General features: G+C 39.1%; 1 protein-coding gene and 1 long non-coding RNA gene across 2 annotated transcripts; one reads left to right on the forward strand and one right to left on the reverse strand.

Annotated features, from left to right (window-relative positions):
• Positions 1 to 868: 868 nt before the first annotated feature.
• On the reverse strand, positions 869 to 13,158 carry LOC112142159 (lymphocyte antigen 75). Its single transcript, XM_036211156.1, has 22 exons — positions 12,941 to 13,158; positions 12,173 to 12,315; positions 10,638 to 10,716; positions 10,368 to 10,439; positions 9,959 to 10,082; positions 9,729 to 9,764; positions 9,464 to 9,633; positions 8,880 to 8,944; positions 8,723 to 8,799; positions 7,677 to 7,807; positions 7,301 to 7,409; positions 6,336 to 6,496; positions 6,141 to 6,255; positions 5,708 to 5,925; positions 5,470 to 5,632; positions 4,807 to 4,968; positions 4,605 to 4,727; positions 2,769 to 2,954; positions 2,458 to 2,675; positions 2,161 to 2,368; positions 1,861 to 2,022; positions 869 to 1,182 (listed from the first exon to the last, which is right to left on the reverse strand). Exons 2-22 carry the CDS (start codon positions 12,208 to 12,210, stop codon positions 884 to 886), a joined length of 2,916 nt encoding a protein of 971 aa, XP_036067049.1. The 5' UTR covers positions 12,211 to 12,315; positions 12,941 to 13,158; the 3' UTR covers positions 869 to 883.
• Positions 13,159 to 14,102: 944 nt separating this feature from the next.
• LOC112142160 lies at positions 14,103 to 17,834 on the forward strand. The gene is made up of 2 exons (XR_002918535.2): positions 14,103 to 14,257; positions 17,603 to 17,834. It is a non-coding gene; the product is annotated as an uncharacterized LOC112142160 (long non-coding RNA).
• The last annotated feature ends 612 nt before the right edge of the window (positions 17,835 to 18,446 follow it).

Raw genomic sequence — 18,446 nt, forward strand, 5'->3', positions numbered from 1 at the left:
AGTAAAGTTTAATTAATTTTTTGCTTCAAACTTGAACACGTCAGAAATGTCTGAGTCTGAGGAAAGGTGAAGTTAGAGCCCCTCATGGTCTGTNTTTCAAGACTAGGTATTAAATCAAAAGTGACGTTTCTGCAGCATTAGGATTATTTTTGCAGTCTTTAAATACAGAACATGTATAACATTTTATATTTTTAAAATGTACCTAAAGCACATAATATGAATTTTACTGAACAGGCTTCAATCACTTTTATGGGAGAATGTCTCAAAAAATAACCTGTAATAGGGAAAATCTGCGAAGAAGTCATTTTCATTTTTAATGATTATTCTAGCAGTTTTAAGACCGTAAAACTCCTTACTACACACTTTATACACTTTTCTCAGGCATTTTCACACGCTGCTTTCTTTTTCAAACTCTCAAAGCTCAAACCTTTTCAAGAAAAATAAGTCCAGTATTATAGAATGGAATCTGAATGCATTCTGTACAGGAAACACAATTTGGAGTAGATTGATTAATAAGTTCAACAGCCAATCAGCAAAAAGAATGTAAAAGGTACCACTGTACTTAAAACACAAAAGTTTACTTTTTTATTTAAGAGATGAAATGAAACCTGAACATGGATAAAATCTAGATAAACTCTAGGCGCTGCATACATGCAAAATCATCCATCTTCTGATTTAATTTTGCATTTATTATTATGGATTTTTTCATAGCAAATCATCATAAACTTTTTAGGAATAACAGTTACTAATCCGATTTTGTAGCTTTCACCTTAAAGACTATTTTTGTTTTTTTGCTGTCCATTATCAAAGCTTTTAATAGTAGCATCATTTATTTTTAGTTTAAGCTTTCCTTAATCAGGCGAGATAGAATATTAAGAATATTTTAATTTTTCAACAGTGCCCTGGCAAAATAAGACCTTTTGAGAAACATGTATTTATTAGAAAAAAAACATATAAGACTAGTATAATCAGTGTCATCCTGTGAATGAACATGTTTATCCGTATAAGTAAGGATGAAAATACACAAAATGTTTGAAAAAAATATTTTTGAATGATGGTGTCTACCTTGGGAATCAAGTTGCACGCCGAGCCATACATGTGTGGTGATGAGAGGGTCATCACTGAGACTCTTTTCCAGAAAGTCATTCTCTTCTTTGGATTTGATGGTCAGCAGCTCAGCATCTGTCAGCGGAACAAGAAAACAACAACTGATGAAGACTCCGGTTAATGTAAAGAAACAGGTTTGTCGAATCATGACAAAACCTGTTTTTGGTGTTTTAAAATGTTTTTGTGGCATTTTTATCAAAATGGAGTCACAATACATAAGGAAAATTAAGTTTAAAATTGCATTCAGAGCAAAGGAAAAAAATGTTGCTTGTAAAAGCTTGTATTTGTGACGTAGAAGCTACTACGGCAAGCCATAAGCTCCCTGCTGTGCTCCATTCTGATGAATCTACGTTTAGAGAAATAGATCCACGTATGTCTTTGTTTTCATAATCTGAAGTGGCATCTAACTCAAAACTGTATGGCTGGATAGTTTCAATATTACTCATGATTTTTGTTGCACCGGAAATGTTAGCTTGGGGCTGTAAGCTAGCTGGACGGCATGTAAACAGATGGATGACGGGGTATGAGGCAGGCTTACTCCACGCCAACAGTCAGAGGCAAATTTCTTATGAACTCCTGCTGCTATGTAGAAACTATGACCTAAAAAATGATACAGATTTTTTACATTTTAGCTAAAAACAACATAACCATATCTAAAAGAAATTGGGAATGCTTTGAAAATAAGTCAGAAGATGCTTGGAATGAGACTTAGTGGGTTAAAATACACAATTATTCCACAGAGCAAAGACCTACCCATCTTCTTGCAGATGGCCTTGGCATCCTCCATGCTGTAGATTGAGTAGTTGTACCACTGCATGTCAACTGCGTAACAGTGGCTCTGATGCTGGACCCACTTGGAGTCTCCTTTGCTTTGAGGACAGTGGTTGCTTTCTGCAGCAGCTTTCAGTTTAGCTCCTGGTTGATCATCAAAACAAAAGGTCAGTTAGTGAAGTATGGAGGGGCAGAAGTCATTGCTGCTGTTTCCTTCAGTCTGCCACAACAGGCTGACCTCCAGCCATACTTAGACAGCGGAAAAACAAGGTGCGGTCTCACTTTGTGTGGGGGTGGTGACGGCGGTGGTGTAGCAGATGGCGCCGTCCATCATAGTGTTGCAGCTGGTGTTCATCCAGGTTCCGTTCGGGGTGATGAAGACACAGCTGGCCTCCAGCTGGCCCGAGCTGGAGCCTCCGTGTGCATTAAAGCCGTTGTGAGAGTAGCCGAACTTCGTCCCATCAGACCACTCGTAGCCCACGCTACTGACCTGCAGGGAACACAAGCCAGGTGGGATGATGTCACGCCAGCAAGTTTCTGAAAACAGCTTTCTCCGATTTGGCAGCAGGAGATCCTTACTTTAGAAAGGCCAATCCACAGGTTGAAGCCATCCGTTTTAGCCAGAAGCTTAACGTGAGAGTTGTGCTTGAAGTCGTGGATACTCGCCAGGTGGCCGCCAAGCTCGCTACACTCCTGCACGGCCTGGTACCAGTCTAGCTTTTTGGTTAAAACCTTGTAGGTCAAACTGCCGTAGTGTTGGAAGTCTTTAGGCGATCGGTTGTACTCCTGTTTGACTTCTTCACAATCAAGGAGAGAACTTTCCTTTAGATGCGCTCAAACAGATGTGCAAACATATTCTGTGCGTTGGTGTGACACACGATTTGTTTTACCGTTATCCAGCTTGCAGCTCACAATCGTCTTCTGCTTGAACTCTGCATACATATTCTCGCTTGTGATGAGGATCCAGGTGCCGTCGGTGGTGATACCGGCCATGAAGGAGGAATCCAAGAATGGTCTGCCTCCTTCCCACTTGGAATACTGGACAACGGTGCCATCGTACCACCGCGTCTGGTTATCTGGAGCAGAAGAAACGATTTTAAAACTCCTGACAGATGCTGGGGTAAAATGATTTAAACATTACAGCTGTTTAGAAGAATTCAGAAACATAAAACAAACGTCTACATTTTACCAGGTATAAGTCGCTGTTTTCGGTATAGTTTGGCCAGGGGTGTGACTTGTATGGGATTTTGTAAAACCTATATACTAACGTCTGGTTGCCCTCAAGCAAATGTTTCCTGCTAACAACCACTAGAGGGCACTGTAGGTCTGTGTATCCGTATTTGCTACTGACAGTATTACAGAAGAAGAAGTGCCGTCCAAATCAAACATGGAGAACTGTAAAAGGTGTCATGTTCACTTTTCCACTGAAGAACTTGGTTTCCAGATCGAAAAATTTGCAGTGTTAATATACACGTCGCCGTGGTTACTGAGACAGCTTACACTACTTCGATTTCGATTCGGAACAAGGTACAGTGGACTTAGCCGACAATTGTGAGCCAACAGCAACTTTCTTCTGACTTTGGATCGATTTCACAGCTTCGTGAAAGGTACAAGCTAAATTAGGTCCCCAAAATCACCCCCCTAAACATTAAGTATACTTGATGAAAAGCGCGGCATTCTTAGCTGTACACCCAAGTCCCACATGTCTCATCCAGACAAATGACATTAATGAGCGCGATAAGCAGCACCCACACAGAATAATTAGATGCACCGGCAGACATAAAGCATGTAATAACAAATTGAACAATCTTCTAAAAATATTAAAAAATGCTAAATCACTTGTAGCTGTAGTACCTAAAAAGACAAAAAAAACCTTGATGGTTCTACCTGTGATTCCCAAGTTTTTCCATTGTTTTATATCCGCAAAGCAAAGGTGATGCTTAAGACGTAAAATAGTCCTAACTTGTTTCATTTTAGGTCTATTGAGCTTTTTTATTTCTTTCTGTGTTCAGAATTGGAAGTTCTGTCATTTGTGGTCACCAATTTTTGTCTCTGGACATTTGAAAATTGTGGCGGTCTGAGAATCTGATTTTTCTTCTCCTGAACTTTATGATATTTTTCTTATTTGCATCAAGACATTTTAAATCTTGTTTTTATTTTTTTCTTCCTCAGATTAATGGATCAAACTGAGTTACAGAGACACAGAAGTGGTGCTGAAATCGCCGTCATTCAAATGCACCTCCTGGAGTACAAGGTAAAGGATCACTTTAAAAAAAAAAAAAGGCAGAATGATCTCATGGACCCAACATGGAGACGGACGATTAATCAATGATTTTGTGGAGCTCTTCAAAATCAATAAACTTGATCTCTCAACACCTTCCATGCATTGTAAATGAGATATACAGTCAATGCCTCCAAGTAGCAATGGTGCTAAAAACTTAGCGGTAGCTTCTCCCAAGCATTACGGGAGTGTCTACTGTATGAACACATCTTTGGAGAAGCGTTAAACATTGAATCAAAAGACGCAGCGGATGCAAATTTGACGCCTGAATCGCTTTCATTGTGAACTCAGCATTATGCTGGGCTTGGTGGATTTGTTCAGAAGTGTTGCACTCTTCTCTCAAAAGTGCAACTCATACTCCGGAGCGACTTATGTATTGCTTTTTCATTCTTTATTATACATGTGTGACTTATATTCTAAAAAATACAGTAAGTAAAATACCAACCAACGTCATCTTTGAACATTCCCAGCCAGACAAACTGAACCAAGGACTGGAAGTTTTGGAGCGTTCTCCGAACAAACTCGTTCTCCTCTTCGTTCCGAATGGTCAGGATGTCGGCGTCTGGATCTGCAGGTGATGACAGTGTGATGAGCAGCGGCGGCGTTAGTGCTTTTGCTTCAGAAAATACCATGAAGCAAACGCTTACGGAGTTTGGTGCAGGTGTTGTTGATTGGGTCACTCTGAAATGAGTCCCATCGTGAAGGCACCAGCTGGAAGGTGTAGCAGTTCTTCCCCCAGGGGATCCAGTTTGGTCCATTCATGGCGTGAGGACACTTCACAGAGCCCTGGCTGGGAGTGATGCTGGGATCTGTAACATCCAGAAGTCACACTTTGAATTCCACTTTTCTTTCTGCGTCTTTTGGTCAAAGAAGTGCACTAAAAAGCAGTTTTAAACTGTCACAAACATCAATTTACAAACATCTAGAAGAAAAGAGGAATCAAATAATATTCAAATTTGGCTTTTTTAGGCATTAACTCCATGTTCAAATCTTATTTGAGCTCCTTTTTACCTCAAAGGGGAAAAAAACAGAAGGACTTTCTAAATTTCCCCTGCAAGAGTTTTACATCCTGTTGCCAAAATAAACTGAAAATCCGGTTTGCAACTGTTTAATTAGTGTAGGGTTTCATGTTTGAATGTTTCCAGACGTTTCTTGCTTCACTTTGAGAAGTAACAACTCTGTGTTTGTATTCCAAAAAATCTTTGAAGAAGTTTGTTTTGCATTTTCTTTTTTCGATTAATGTTTTCTGTTTCTAAGCGCCACAGTTAGGCTTTGTAAACACATCCCAGTTATTCCTGGCGCTGCCTTACCGTTTGGTTTGTAGCAGATGGCCCCACCGAGTTCCTCCATACACTCTGTGGCTTTCCAGAAGCCGTCGGTGTCCAAGTAAACACAGAAGCCTTCGCTGGCCTCGGAAGACCAGCGACTGTACACCGTGTGACTGTGGTCAGCCCAGACGAAGTTCATTCCATTCTGAGAACGGGACGTGGAAGAGGCTCAGAAAACAAACGGTGAATCAAGACGACGCCGCTTTCTTCAAACACTCACATCTTTGCTATGAAGGCCGATCCACATGGGGGTTTGGGCATTGCTGACGTTGACACTGAGGGAGGACTGCACTAAGACATCGGACACGCTCGCCAGAACCATTCCAATGTTCTTGCATTTCTCCAGAGCGTTGAACCAAGTGAGGTTTTGGAAAATCAACTGGAAGGTCTGGCCGTTCACTTTGAAAGGCTTCTCAGAGACAACGTGCTCCACTTTATCTGAAGAGGACAGAATGAAGGATTTGGGAAAAAGCATTTCATTGAGTAAAAATGTAACAAGTGCCAGTAAACTGTAGCAAAAGAAGAAGAAGCCCCTCCCTGGTTGTCCAGTGTGAACACCAAATCAAGACTGTGTGTAACTCGCGTCACATGCCCAGGGTGTATGTAGCTTTAGAGTTCTTATACAAGTCAAAGCTTTAAACAGGACTAATTACCGGCGTAATGTTGGCAGATTCCCAGATTCTGTGGCAGACTGCAGGAAGAATAATCCCAGGTGCCCAGCGTTTCAGAGCTGCCGTTATTGATCAGGAACACGCACATGTCCAAACTCTCCACATGTGAAAAACAGGGAAAAATTTAAGTCTGACAACACCGGTGAGGGTTTAGACAGTAGAACTAGAGGGCCTTACCATGGAGTCTATGCCCCTCTGCATTCCCAGCAGCAGGGGGTTAAAGTTCAAGTAGGTGATCGGAGATTGGTCCACCCACGAGCTCTCACCCGGACGGATTTTCAGGCCGATCCATATTTTGGCCATGTTTCTCATCTTTGGCAGGAGGGTGTTGATGAAGTCTAAAACACACAAACGCAGACAGGAAAAAGCCATCAACATTTGTCTTTAGGATCTTTACAGAGTTTTGTTCTGAAGACAACCAGTGGAAGGGGAAATCTGCAAAGTAGGATTCAAGATGTTTTAAAGGGTAACCAAACAGGGAAGATGGAGGCCGACTCCACCCACTGTCTGCACATTGGTCTCTGACTGGATTTTCCTATAAACAGGACTGTTGTATCATGACGTGGTACTTAAATGGTTTGACCAATCACAAAACTCAAATGTAATACCTTGTTTCGACCTGTAGGGGCAGCACACATACAGTCTTTTACTATCTTTTCAAGAATTAAACAAGTTTATTTTAATTTGTTAAAAACTTTGGCAATGACCAACAGACAATACTTTTAAAGCCACATTTATAGAGATGAACAGCTAATAAAGAGTTCATGTAGGGTTTGGTTACCCTTTAAGGCTCTTAACTCTTCCCAACACACTACACTTTATTTAGACAGACATGAACATGTTTTTACTTTTCTCTGTTGTTTAAACTCTCAAAGTTCAAATCTTCATTAAAAAGTTAAGTTTTATAGAATGAAAACAAAGGTCTAATTGGGATGAATATTTATGTCAATCTGGAAAGCTAAATGCATTTATTACAGGATTATTGACAGCAAATAAGGAAACAGCAAAACCATGCAAAATTGCACACAAAAAAAGTATCCGCAATGTAGCTCCAACATTGTCTTCCTATCATTGGATTAAACATTTTTAACATACAATAAAAACAGAATAAAATTTTAAGATTGTGGAAAAACAGTCCTCACCTTGTTCCACCTGATCGGTTATTGTGACCAAGGTTTCCCCTAGAGACTGGCATTCCTCACTGGCAGTTTTGAACGGCATTGCGACGTCAAATTTCATCAGTGTGTAGCACTGGAAGACACAAGTCAGATTAGACCAGGTTCAGAAATGGATGCATTTATGATCAGAGTTCAATAACTTGTGTGACAAGCCAGATTGTAAATCACTTTTATGGTCCAAACTTCTGCTCTAACTCTCAGATGGTTCTTACATTTGGGAAATTTCTTTTAAAGAGTAACACATATCATCTCCCAGTGGTTTGGACGTTGTTCCAACTGGGAGATTAGGAGCTAATCTGCAGCTAGATGTCTGGCATTAAACGAGGAGGAAGTCTCTGACCTTATTTCTGAAGGACAAGGCGTTGGCTTTACAGGATGTTCCTCCAGGCTGAGGCAGCAGAGGGTTTTTCTCCACTAATGTGATGTTGCGTCTTTCACAGACAAAGGGGAATTTCTGCTGGCAACTAAACTCTGTAAGACGAGAGGAAAAGAGCAGACTGGAGATTACAACTTTGGATCACCATGCAAGGATTTTTCAGCCCCTGACAACACTAGCAGTTGTCTTTTTCTTTTCTTGTTGCATATAAAAACTAACTTCTTTAGTTAATTTTTTAAAAAGTAAAGTTTGAATATGTAGAATGTGGCTCTAATTACACACATAATAGTCAGCAATTTATTTATTTAGGTCAACAAAAACAAGGAAACATCTTTTTTTCTTTTCTTTTTTTTACTTTGGTAAAAAATAATTTCCCTTAACTAATTAAATATATTAGAATATATGATGGTAAACTTTAGACACTGAGCAAAAATCATGAAACTAACGCCACCCTGAAAAACTAGAATTTTTGCTTTTTTTTTAAACAGGTGCAATTCTCCTGAAAGTAGTTTCCTTAAATACATTTTCTGCTTCTCTTTAAAGACTCACTCCGAGTAAAATTGTGTTTTTAACATTTTCTTCTGGCATATTTTCTTATCATGTATGATGAAAACTAAGCTTAAAATGGCATTTTTTTTATTAAAATTGTGGTGAATAAGGAGCAGACAAAAAAAAAGCTGCTGGAAAAAGTTTGTAGGTGTGATGTAGAAACTACAATCAGCAACATGTAAACAGATGGATGACACTAAGTGCGGGCGGGCTTACTCCAAGCCAACTGTCCCGCCCACAAAGGCCAATTACTAATGAACTCCTGCCGCTCTGCAGAAACTATAACCTAGAAAACTACAGTTTTTTTTATTTGGCCTAAAAACGACCTAATCATAATTAAAAGACCTCTGTGAATGCTTTTACAAAACATCTAAAGATGATTGGAGTGGGACCCGTTGAATTCCGTGAAGACATGTTTAGATTTTTACCATCGTCCTCTTTCAAACAGACATGTGACTCACGTGAAAGTGGACCGTCCGTACTGATGGCGGTGCACTGACCCAAGAGGAAGGAGCGATAGAAGTACTTTTGGGCGTAGCTAGAACATACACAGGTTGGGTTATTATTTCGATGTGCCAGCTTGCATTCGTGATAAAGCGAGCGTCTGCTTTAGCTTACGACGGAGCGAAGCCTCGCACACTCTGCCTCATGTCGATCCACCAGTTTTGTTGGGTCCCCGTCAACTGTTGATAACAAGCACACACACAAAGGCGTCGCTTTTTTAGAAACTTTTTCAAGCGCCTAAAGAAATTCTAACAGTTTCTAGAATTAAGCCATTAAATCTGGATTTATAACACTTAATCATATGGATTATACAGTATTTTCCTGCAATCCACTTCCAACTGCATTCTGAAAAAATGTGTGTAAATGAACAAAAGATTTCCACAGAGAAGAAATAAAGAAAGACTAATCTGATTACAACATATCATTAAAAAAAACACTTCTTGCTGGTCTAAATTCAAAGGAATTCTACAGTCACTACAGTAATATTGTGTACATTTATCCATAAATAACTCAAAAGGAAAACGTTTAATGAAAAGAGTAGAAAGAGAATCTAAATGATAATTTCTAGGAGAAATTTATTTACTAGAAGGATAAAAGGTTAGTTTTTTAAATATCTATGTTGTTCTTTTTTTTTTTTGCTCAGCCTGACTTTATCATGAAGACCCATAGAAATATAATGAAGGTCTTGTGCTACTTACCTGCTGAAGCTGCGCCTGAATCTTCGTAGCAGCGCTCGAGCTCAGAGGAACTGCCAGTTTACTGCCACTTTGATTGCAATAGAGCATGGCTTCCTCAAAAGCCAACTTTGGTTCCTTTACAAACCAAAACTCTGATCCGTCGACGAAGATGGACGTCTCGTGGTGGGGATCTGAGAAGCACAAGAGACACCTGAGCGTGTGACGCACGAGGGACCACTTATAGGCCATGTCAGCTGCTCAACCACAGGATCAAAAAAATCCTTACCTGGATTGTACCATTCAGGTTTTTTTGGGTCGATTCCTGTGGAAGCAACAGCAAGAATTTATCAAAAAAAAAAAAAAAAAAATTGTATGCAAGTATATTTACAGAATATAAGTTAAACTCTCCATTGTTCTCACTGCCATAACATTCAAATGAAACAATATAACTGAGCCGTTTGATGGGAGGTCTGAAGTGAAACTGCAGCCGGGTGGTGAGTGTGGGAGGATTATTACCGCGGGGTATTTGGCAGACCCACTCCAGCTGAGCGTCGCAGTGGAACGGTCTGGCATAGAAAGGTGCGACCACGACGTCATGAAGCACGTACATCAGCAGGTGAGTCAAGCTATTCCTCATGGTCTAATATGAACATAAAAGAGCTCAAATTATTAACAGGTGGAGAGAAAAGGCTTTTAAAAGATAATCTGACAGTTTACACTTTAAATCACAGAGAATACATTAAATTGATATTTTATTTCAAGAAAAGGACAATGGAAAAAAAATATTCAATTTTTTTTCTATTAATTTTGTTTATTTACCAAAAGAAACTTGCTAAATAATAATAAAAGAGGGGTATTAGGGTTAAAATGAATAATAAAAAAATAATTGTTAAAAACGTCTAAAAATGTCTTTTGTAAGGCCCACCTTGAATGCTGTGCAATCCCGACTGTAAACATCATCCTCAATGAAATCTTGATGTAAAACATCCACGGAAACCTGAAATAAACGCACTCGGAGTTAACTATGAAGAGTCAAATTAACCTTTGTTTGGTGTGTTTGAATTGAATTTATACAAAAATGGCATCTTCAGATAAAAATAATGGAATTTAAATCAACAAACAATCCTGTTAAATCCAACTAGTCATCTCAGGATGGGAGATTTAGACAGAACCAAATCATCAACAATGTACTCACAGGTCGACCGTCACTCCACTCCCAGGAGAAACCATCTGGATTTCTCCTGTTCAGGCCTACCCAGAAGTACCGATTATTGCTACAAAAAAATAAAATAAAATCAGGTTTACTTATTGTGACGAGTTTTACAAAAACATTGGTAATCATGTCTCCATGTTTGCGTTTATTTGATTATTATTGAAAGATTTTCCCGGTACAGGGGACTGTGTCTGTATGACAGCCACTTCTGCTGTGTTTCTCTGTCTCTGCGACTGAGCTTGAAGGCTCAGAGTCTCGTATTAACCCAAGGGGGATGAAATAAAATAAGGGGACCTTTTTCCTGTTTTTTTTTTCGTTACTTTCTTTTTTTTAATGTTTCAATGAGGCCTGAGCCGGCAGCCTCCGCACCCTGCAGCGGCTCTCTGTCTGCCGGCATATGGAGTGAGTGAGCTCCGCCGCTCAAAGTCACTAAAAACATCACGTGCCCAAAGCAGAGTTTCTGATTGGCAGACATGACGCGACGTCCTGTCAAAGTTCAGACATTTACATTTTGGCTGCGCCGCCTGATCTGCACCGCATTGCTCAAATGGAGCTGCTGCCAGAACTTTGCGCCACGCTGGTTGCTCAAATCACGACGCATGACTTCAATTCGCCTCACAGCGTGCCTGTACTATTGATTTAACTTGAAACTGGCCGCCTCCGCCACAAAATTTGGTGTGAATGCACCTTTAGAGATTCAATTCTGGGTTGTGGGCGGGACTGTTGGCTCGGAGCAACGCCTCCCTGTCGCTGGGAGCTCTGTCTGCACACTCACGCGTGCGCTTACAGCTACAAGCTAACATTTGCAACACAAAAATAACAACGAGCAATACTGGATCAATCCAGTCGTACAGTTTTGAGTCACATAGCTCGGACGAGGATAATGAAGACCTACATAAATCTAGTCGTCTACAAGCAGATGCAGCAGGATGATGTGCACAGAATGGACTTTGGCACGACCATTTCAGTGTCTTATTAGTCTGAGCTTTTCCAAGCATCCAGTTTTCTGATCCAATGCGATTACAATTAAGGAATACTCAGAAGCGCAGTTTTATTCATAAATTATTTTACGTAGGTTTTCTACAATGAGAAAATACCACAAGAACATGTTAAAAACACAAAAAAGACCATTTTCATTGGAGTGGCTCTTCAAAGGGTTAAGACAAATGGCAGCTCAGACGAGGAAAACAAAGACATATATGAATCTAGTCGTCTGCAAGTGGATGCGCCAGAGTGGAGCGGAGCAGGAAGCTTGTGGCTTGCCGTTGTTACTTCTACATCACACCTCCAACCTTCTTAAACTGCATTTTTTTTTGCTCCAGATTCCCAATGATTTGAATCAGGAAATGCTTTAAGCTTAATGTTCTTTATGTATGTCCTCCGTCATCAGAAAAGAACATGTTAAAAACACAATTTTCATTGGAGTGGGCCTTTAAGTTTTGCCATTTTATGTTGAGACACCCTCCCCTTCCTGAAGGCGTTGGAGCAAGAGTTGACTGAGAGCGCTGGTCACACACCTGATAGTTTCTCTTATGATGTTGTGCAGAGCCACCATCTCTGTCACATTAGTGAAGCTCGGTAGATCGGCTCCCAGAGCCTGACAGAACCTCCTGGCTTCTTCCCAAGAACGCTTCCGGCTGACTCTTTCCTCATGAAACACCTGACAGAGTAAACGTTAAAAACAATGAGATTTGACCTTCACACAATGTAGTACAATGTAGTACAATGAAATCAAAAGAAAACTATCAAATGACAGAAGAAGCAATGGTGTCAGAGGATACGATGGTTGACTGGTGATCCAATGAAATGTTTGCCTTTCCTTCTATAATCTATAAACATTCAACTTTTTATAAAGTTAACTGTCATGCAGGTTGAAGTTCAGTGACAGAAATCTTTATAGTATGTAGAGTGCTGCTGTTTTAAAATGCAATATGCATTCAAAAACAGTTAAATAACATTTCCTTAGTAAGAGTAGAAAGATACTTTTAAACATTTATTAGTAATTGATTATGGAAAAGCTTTTTTTCCACAAATACAGTGGACTTTTTTAATGCGGAAATTCTTTTTTCACATAATTTATGCATTCAGTCATTTTTAGCTCTGTAAGTTGTGTCCATAAATGAATGTTTGTGTGGGTTTAGAGAAGTTTTCAATATTTCAAAACTGCAAAAACATGAGGTCCTTATTTAAACTAAAAGATAAAAATCCACCAAATTATAATTGTACACCAGAGTGATTCTATAACAAGAAAAAACCCCAGAAAGAACTCTTAGATTGAAACATACCTTGTAGCAGTATCTGATGCCTTGTCTGGACACCCATCCATCAGAGCAGGTTGCGTTTGGGTTTGGTTCCGGTTCTGGAGGTGGAGGCGGGCTGAGGTCTTTCTTACAAATGGTTCCAGCTTTAAAAAACGTGCAGTTCTTCACTTCCCAGCTGCCCAAGGGTTTTCTGGTGGTTATCACAACACAGCCTCCATCCTGTGCTGAAATATTCCCAAATTAAACAAACAAAATAAAGTTACTTGTTTTGTTTGATTAGATTTTATTAAGAAAAAAAAAGAATTGTACATTTACCAAATTTTTTAGTTTGCACTTGGGAGTTTTTTTTTACAGATTAAAGATTTTACCTTCATATATAAAGTGAAAATACTGAATAAGTATACAATATTTTTTTATTAAAGTTGATTAGTTCTGAATAAGTTCTGTACACAACAGAACACCTTCTATTAAATATCTGTGTACCCACAGGAGACCATCATACTGAAGTCCTGCATTAAACATGTAAATCCATAATAATAGTGGCTATAAAAGCAACAGTTCGGNCTAAATGCTAGCTCTTTTGGCTAACCTAAGTGTTTTTTTTGTTTAGTTTTTTTAGGCTATTTTGGCCCTTAGCTAACATTTTAGCTGGCTAGCAGTTTAAGCGTTTTCAGGTCAGCTTCAGTTATTTTCTGCTATCAATTTCAGCGGCCAAATTGAACTTACAGCATTCACAGTTACAGTTTTAAAATTTGAAATGTAGTTTTAGAGTGTTGAATAAATGTTTATATCCTGTCCTGACCTACGGTTTTGGATTTTGACCCCCCTGTGTTATTCTTATTTTACATTCTATTACTGTGTGGGGATTTTCTTCCCCAAAACTCTGTTAGTCTCACCAGACAGAAGTGCTGGAAGTGGCGGACACATTCACCTACAGCCAACAATACACTTTTACTTCTCCAGATTCATGTCTGGAGTATTCTGTTTTCTATTTTTCTACGTAGTCTTTAGTGATTCTTCAATGTTGTTTTTAATTTTGACTGACTCGGGGCACCATTTGACAGTTTAGATTGAACCATCTTGAGGCTTTATGAATCTTCAAAAGTATGTTTTGTGATTTGGTTTCATTTTATGCCCAAACTTCTCTCAGGATTATCTGGGATTGTTCTTCCAGATGAATCTGAACTTCTTAAATGTCTCCTGTGTTCGGCTGCAGGTGGGAACACCTCATCTACCAGCTGGGGGGGCATCAGGAGCTCATCCGGTACGTCGTCATCAAAGGAAACGTCGTCCACGACAACGACAACACCATGGAGATGTGACTGCAGCAGCTTCTCTCAGGTATCTTCACTTTTAGGAAGCTGAGTGGAAGTGAGAAGAAACTGTCCTTTCAAAGTAAAAGCATTACATAGTAAAACGTTCCTGAAGTTTAAGGAATTTCTGATTATAATTTAGTGTGCTTGACCCAAAAACACTGTTTTGGTTTCCTAAAATGAGAATTGACATTTTCTGCATTACAAACTATTTTAGCTTGTGATTTTTGCTCAAGCAAAGTATGTTCACATGAAACACAAATATTTCTGTTTTTATTTATGAAATAACATCTTTCAGACTTTAATCTGAGACGTTTATTGAACTTTTATGAATGTTCGATACATGATCAAAGTGTAAAAATACGTATAATTCTATTCACAAACGTAACTGAGTGCATAGATGAAGGTGATGCTGAGTTTCTTCAGGCCTCAAACTTCTTTCCTGTCCGGTGGATCTGCTGGTACAGCGTCATGGAGAAGGCCATGCCGAGCAGCTGCAGAAGGAAACCAGAAGCTTTTAACCTTTAATAGTTTAGAACTTTAGCTCCAGTGATGATCTTTCAATTAACATGGAGAAATGGAGCTTAAAGCTTTACATTAGACTCATTGATGAAAAGTCTCTTGACTGACGTTGATGGTTGAAGAGTTCTGGTACGTCAAAGATCGTGTTGTTACAACATCTCTGGTGTTAAAGGTTAACTTACTGTGTCCCCTCTCACTATTTTGACCTTTTTCACAGCGACGTCAGACAAAATAGTGATATCACGGCCTGTGTGTTTAGTGACTTCTGGTTGACATCGGCAAACTTTTAAACACAATTTTACCAAAATAACAAAAGGTAACCATAACCAATTGTAACAGAAAATTTGTTTTCTTTTCATTTTCGACGGTTTGAGCTTTAAAAGTTTATTTTACAGCTTTAAAAACATCTAGAATAGTTAAAGATGTCTCCATCACAGATTTAGAATGTAAATAAGGGACGACTGGAAATGAACACTTAAAAACTGTCACCACTCTTTATGTTTAGTTCTAGATGAACATTTGTTTAAACACAGACGAAGATTTAAAAGTTTTCTCTAGAAGGTTCAGTCTAACATTTGCTGCTGCTTTAGCTCCGCCCACATTTATGACCTAAAATGTTTTCTGATTAAGTCACGATCTGCTGATGATTTTAATGATATTTATTTCTGTTAAATAAGTCCTTAAAAGTAGTTTGAAACTGTTTTCTACCTTATTAGGTTGAAATTGTTACATAAACAGACGTCATTAAGTTGCTCGTTGATCAGGGGCCCGTTTCAAGAAGCAGGTTTTGTTGGAACTCTGAGTTCGTGAACTCCAAATTCAGTAAAACTCTGAGTTTTCGGTTCCAGAAAGAGAGATAACTCAAACCCGGGAAAGTGGGCGAAACCAAGCCCGTTCCAAGAAGCGGGTTAAGATGAACTCAGAATCAATCACTATGGTAACTGAGTCTGTGAACGAAACCTGGTCGGTAGCAGGTTTTCTTCAGGAAACTTAGAGTTCTCTGCGGTCTCCGCCCCTTTTTAAAGTGAAAGATGTTCAAATATGAGTTCCTCATTAACATTTAGAGAACATTCACATTAGAGACGTCATGTTTTCATCACGTAGAAACCAAAATGACATGTTCATTCATAGAGGATCATGTAGAGAGGAGGCTGATTAATCCAGAGGAAATGTTATTTACGTCGGTAGAGGATTTGGAGGACACGAGTCGGCTGACTGCAGTTTCCTGATTCATTTTTATTTCAGCGATATTATAAATAGTGAGTTTTTCCAGGGACTCGCTATTAAAAAATACAGTTTTCTTTTCCTTATTTTAAACCCTTAACAATAGAAATCATTGAGTGTCAAACACCGAGAAAGGATCTGAACTTGTCGCCCAGCTGCGTCGAACATTAGCTCGGTTGTCAGCAACGCTGCTTCCCACTGCGGAGTTTGCGAGTTCGAGTCCCGGCTATCGAATGTTTTGTTATGCTTAAAAAAAAGAATTCGGCGAATATTTTTTAAGTCTTGAGAATTAAAATTAAATAAATGCTTTTGTAACATATGCAGCTACAGTTTCTTCTTAGCGTGCAGTGATATCCGTGTGTGTAGCGGGAGGTGGGGGAGGGGGTCATTCATGCGATTACGGAGATTACTGATTAAATTATTAACAGATCAAAAACCATTCCTTACTCAACAAGTGACAAAATAACCTTCCTGACATTATTTATTCATTATTTGGAATAATTCAAACAACTGCAGATATTTTCTCTCTGTTCTACCGCTGCAGCTGTGTTGCTTTTCCTGCAGAAAATGTTCTCCTATAGTCGCATATGCTTGAAGGAACTTATCAATTTCTGCCGCCAGAAGTACTAAACTCAGGTGTTTGCTCCCGTTGCCATGGTGAATCGTGCTGTCTTTGCTCCATTGATCGGGGCTTTTGATGGTCGCGACGCTCACACCTGGTTCTGGTTCTAACAACTTTAAGTTGATTGAATCAAACATTTTCAGCTGTTGTGGAACCGAAAACCCTGAGTTTGAGAATTTTGAGTCCAGTGACTCTAAGTTCAGGTTCGAACTCTAAATTTGTTGAACCTGCTTCTTGAAACGGGCCCCTGATCTGGCTGGCCACAAAATTCAGCATTTTTGACATTGGCTTTAGTTAACCGGCTTATATTTTCAAAATGTATTGAAGTTCCTGGGATAAAAACATCAAACCAAGCAGGAGTTATAATTATCTATCTGTCCATCTAGATATATTTGCTAACCAGTTGATTCTAAGTTTTAAACTGATCAATTTAATAAAAAACCAAGTGATCTTAATAGTATTTTATTAGTTTATGTATAAATTACTAACCAATTATGAGGAAAAAATGAAGGTGTTGTTCACTCCTAAACTTGGAAGACCTGGTAAAAACAAAATGATTCTAGATTTTGTTTCTTTAAAAAAAAATATGTTGTAGTAAGTCCACTCAGATGTCGAAAAAACTTAAGTGGCAATTTTGCACCAACAAACCTTTCCAGAGTAGAAGACACAGGAGGACGTCTGAGAGGGCTGCATGGGCTGTTTCTGGTCCCAGTAAGTGAAGGTCAAAGGCTTCTCGTCCGTCCATTTGAAGGTAGTGGGGTTCAAGCCGACACCGATCAGACCGATCCACACGTTCAAAATGTTGCTGTCTAAGTGGACACAACATGTACAACAACTTCAGCAATTTATGCAAAGTCTCTACTTTAAATGTCAAAGTTTGACAGTTGGTAATTGTAAAAAAAATGAAATTAAAAATAGTAAATAGTGTGTACTTGTGTAGCGCTTTACTATCTCTTCTAAAAAAGTTCTNAGCAACAGCCTCTCTGACGGTTCGGTTCTTTTCAGATTCTACAAGCACGACGGAGGAACCGTGAAGACTGACCCGCTTCCAGAAGACGTTGGAGGCGTTCCTGCCACAGCCGGGGTGGACCTGCTGGCAGCAGCTGTCAGGAACCACGTTCTCCTGCAGGGCGGCGTACCAGTCGTCATGGTTCACCACGCCGCAGCACATCCACTGGAGAGAGAAACTCGTTTATGGTTCTGAACCAGGACTCACAATAAACATGGACAAGTCTGAGTGTGTGTGTGTGTGTGGTATCGGCCAAAAGGGGGCAGCACTGTGGCCTTGATGCAATCAAATACCAAACTTTTCAAAGTAGGAAAAATTTTTGATCGTAAAAGACAAATTTCCTTTAAAGATTACGAGCAGCAGTGGATGCAGTTTACTTTTCCTGATTAAGCTATAAGTAAACAGGAGTTTGAAAATATAATAGTTGTGTTGAAATTCCTAAAATAATGAGTTAGATTTAATTAAAAAGAGGAAATTATTTGAATTCCATTGCTGATTTAACAGATCATGTTAACTTAGTATTTTAGGTTAGGGGTTAAATTTTATGAAGTAATTTGTGAGCTTCAATCATGTCTTTAAGGTAGCAAGTGTATTGTTTTTTTTAAAGTTGAATCAATCTGATTTGTATTTTTATTTTTTTTACAGTGCAGGAATTCAAAACTAGATTAAAAACAAATTTCCAACTTCCTGTTTTGAAGCAGCACATTGACTGAATATGACAAGGATGTCAAACTCCAAAACACATCTTAAGTCGCAGGCCGAACAGGATAGTCATTTATTAAACACTAACATTATTGCAGATAATGTTAGTGTGAATGCTGTAAACTGAATTTGACTGAA

The sequence above is a fragment of the Oryzias melastigma genome, unplaced genomic scaffold (genome assembly GCF_002922805.2).
Source record: "Oryzias melastigma strain HK-1 unplaced genomic scaffold, ASM292280v2 sc00713, whole genome shotgun sequence".
NCBI lineage: Eukaryota > Metazoa > Chordata > Actinopteri > Beloniformes > Adrianichthyidae > Oryzias > Oryzias melastigma.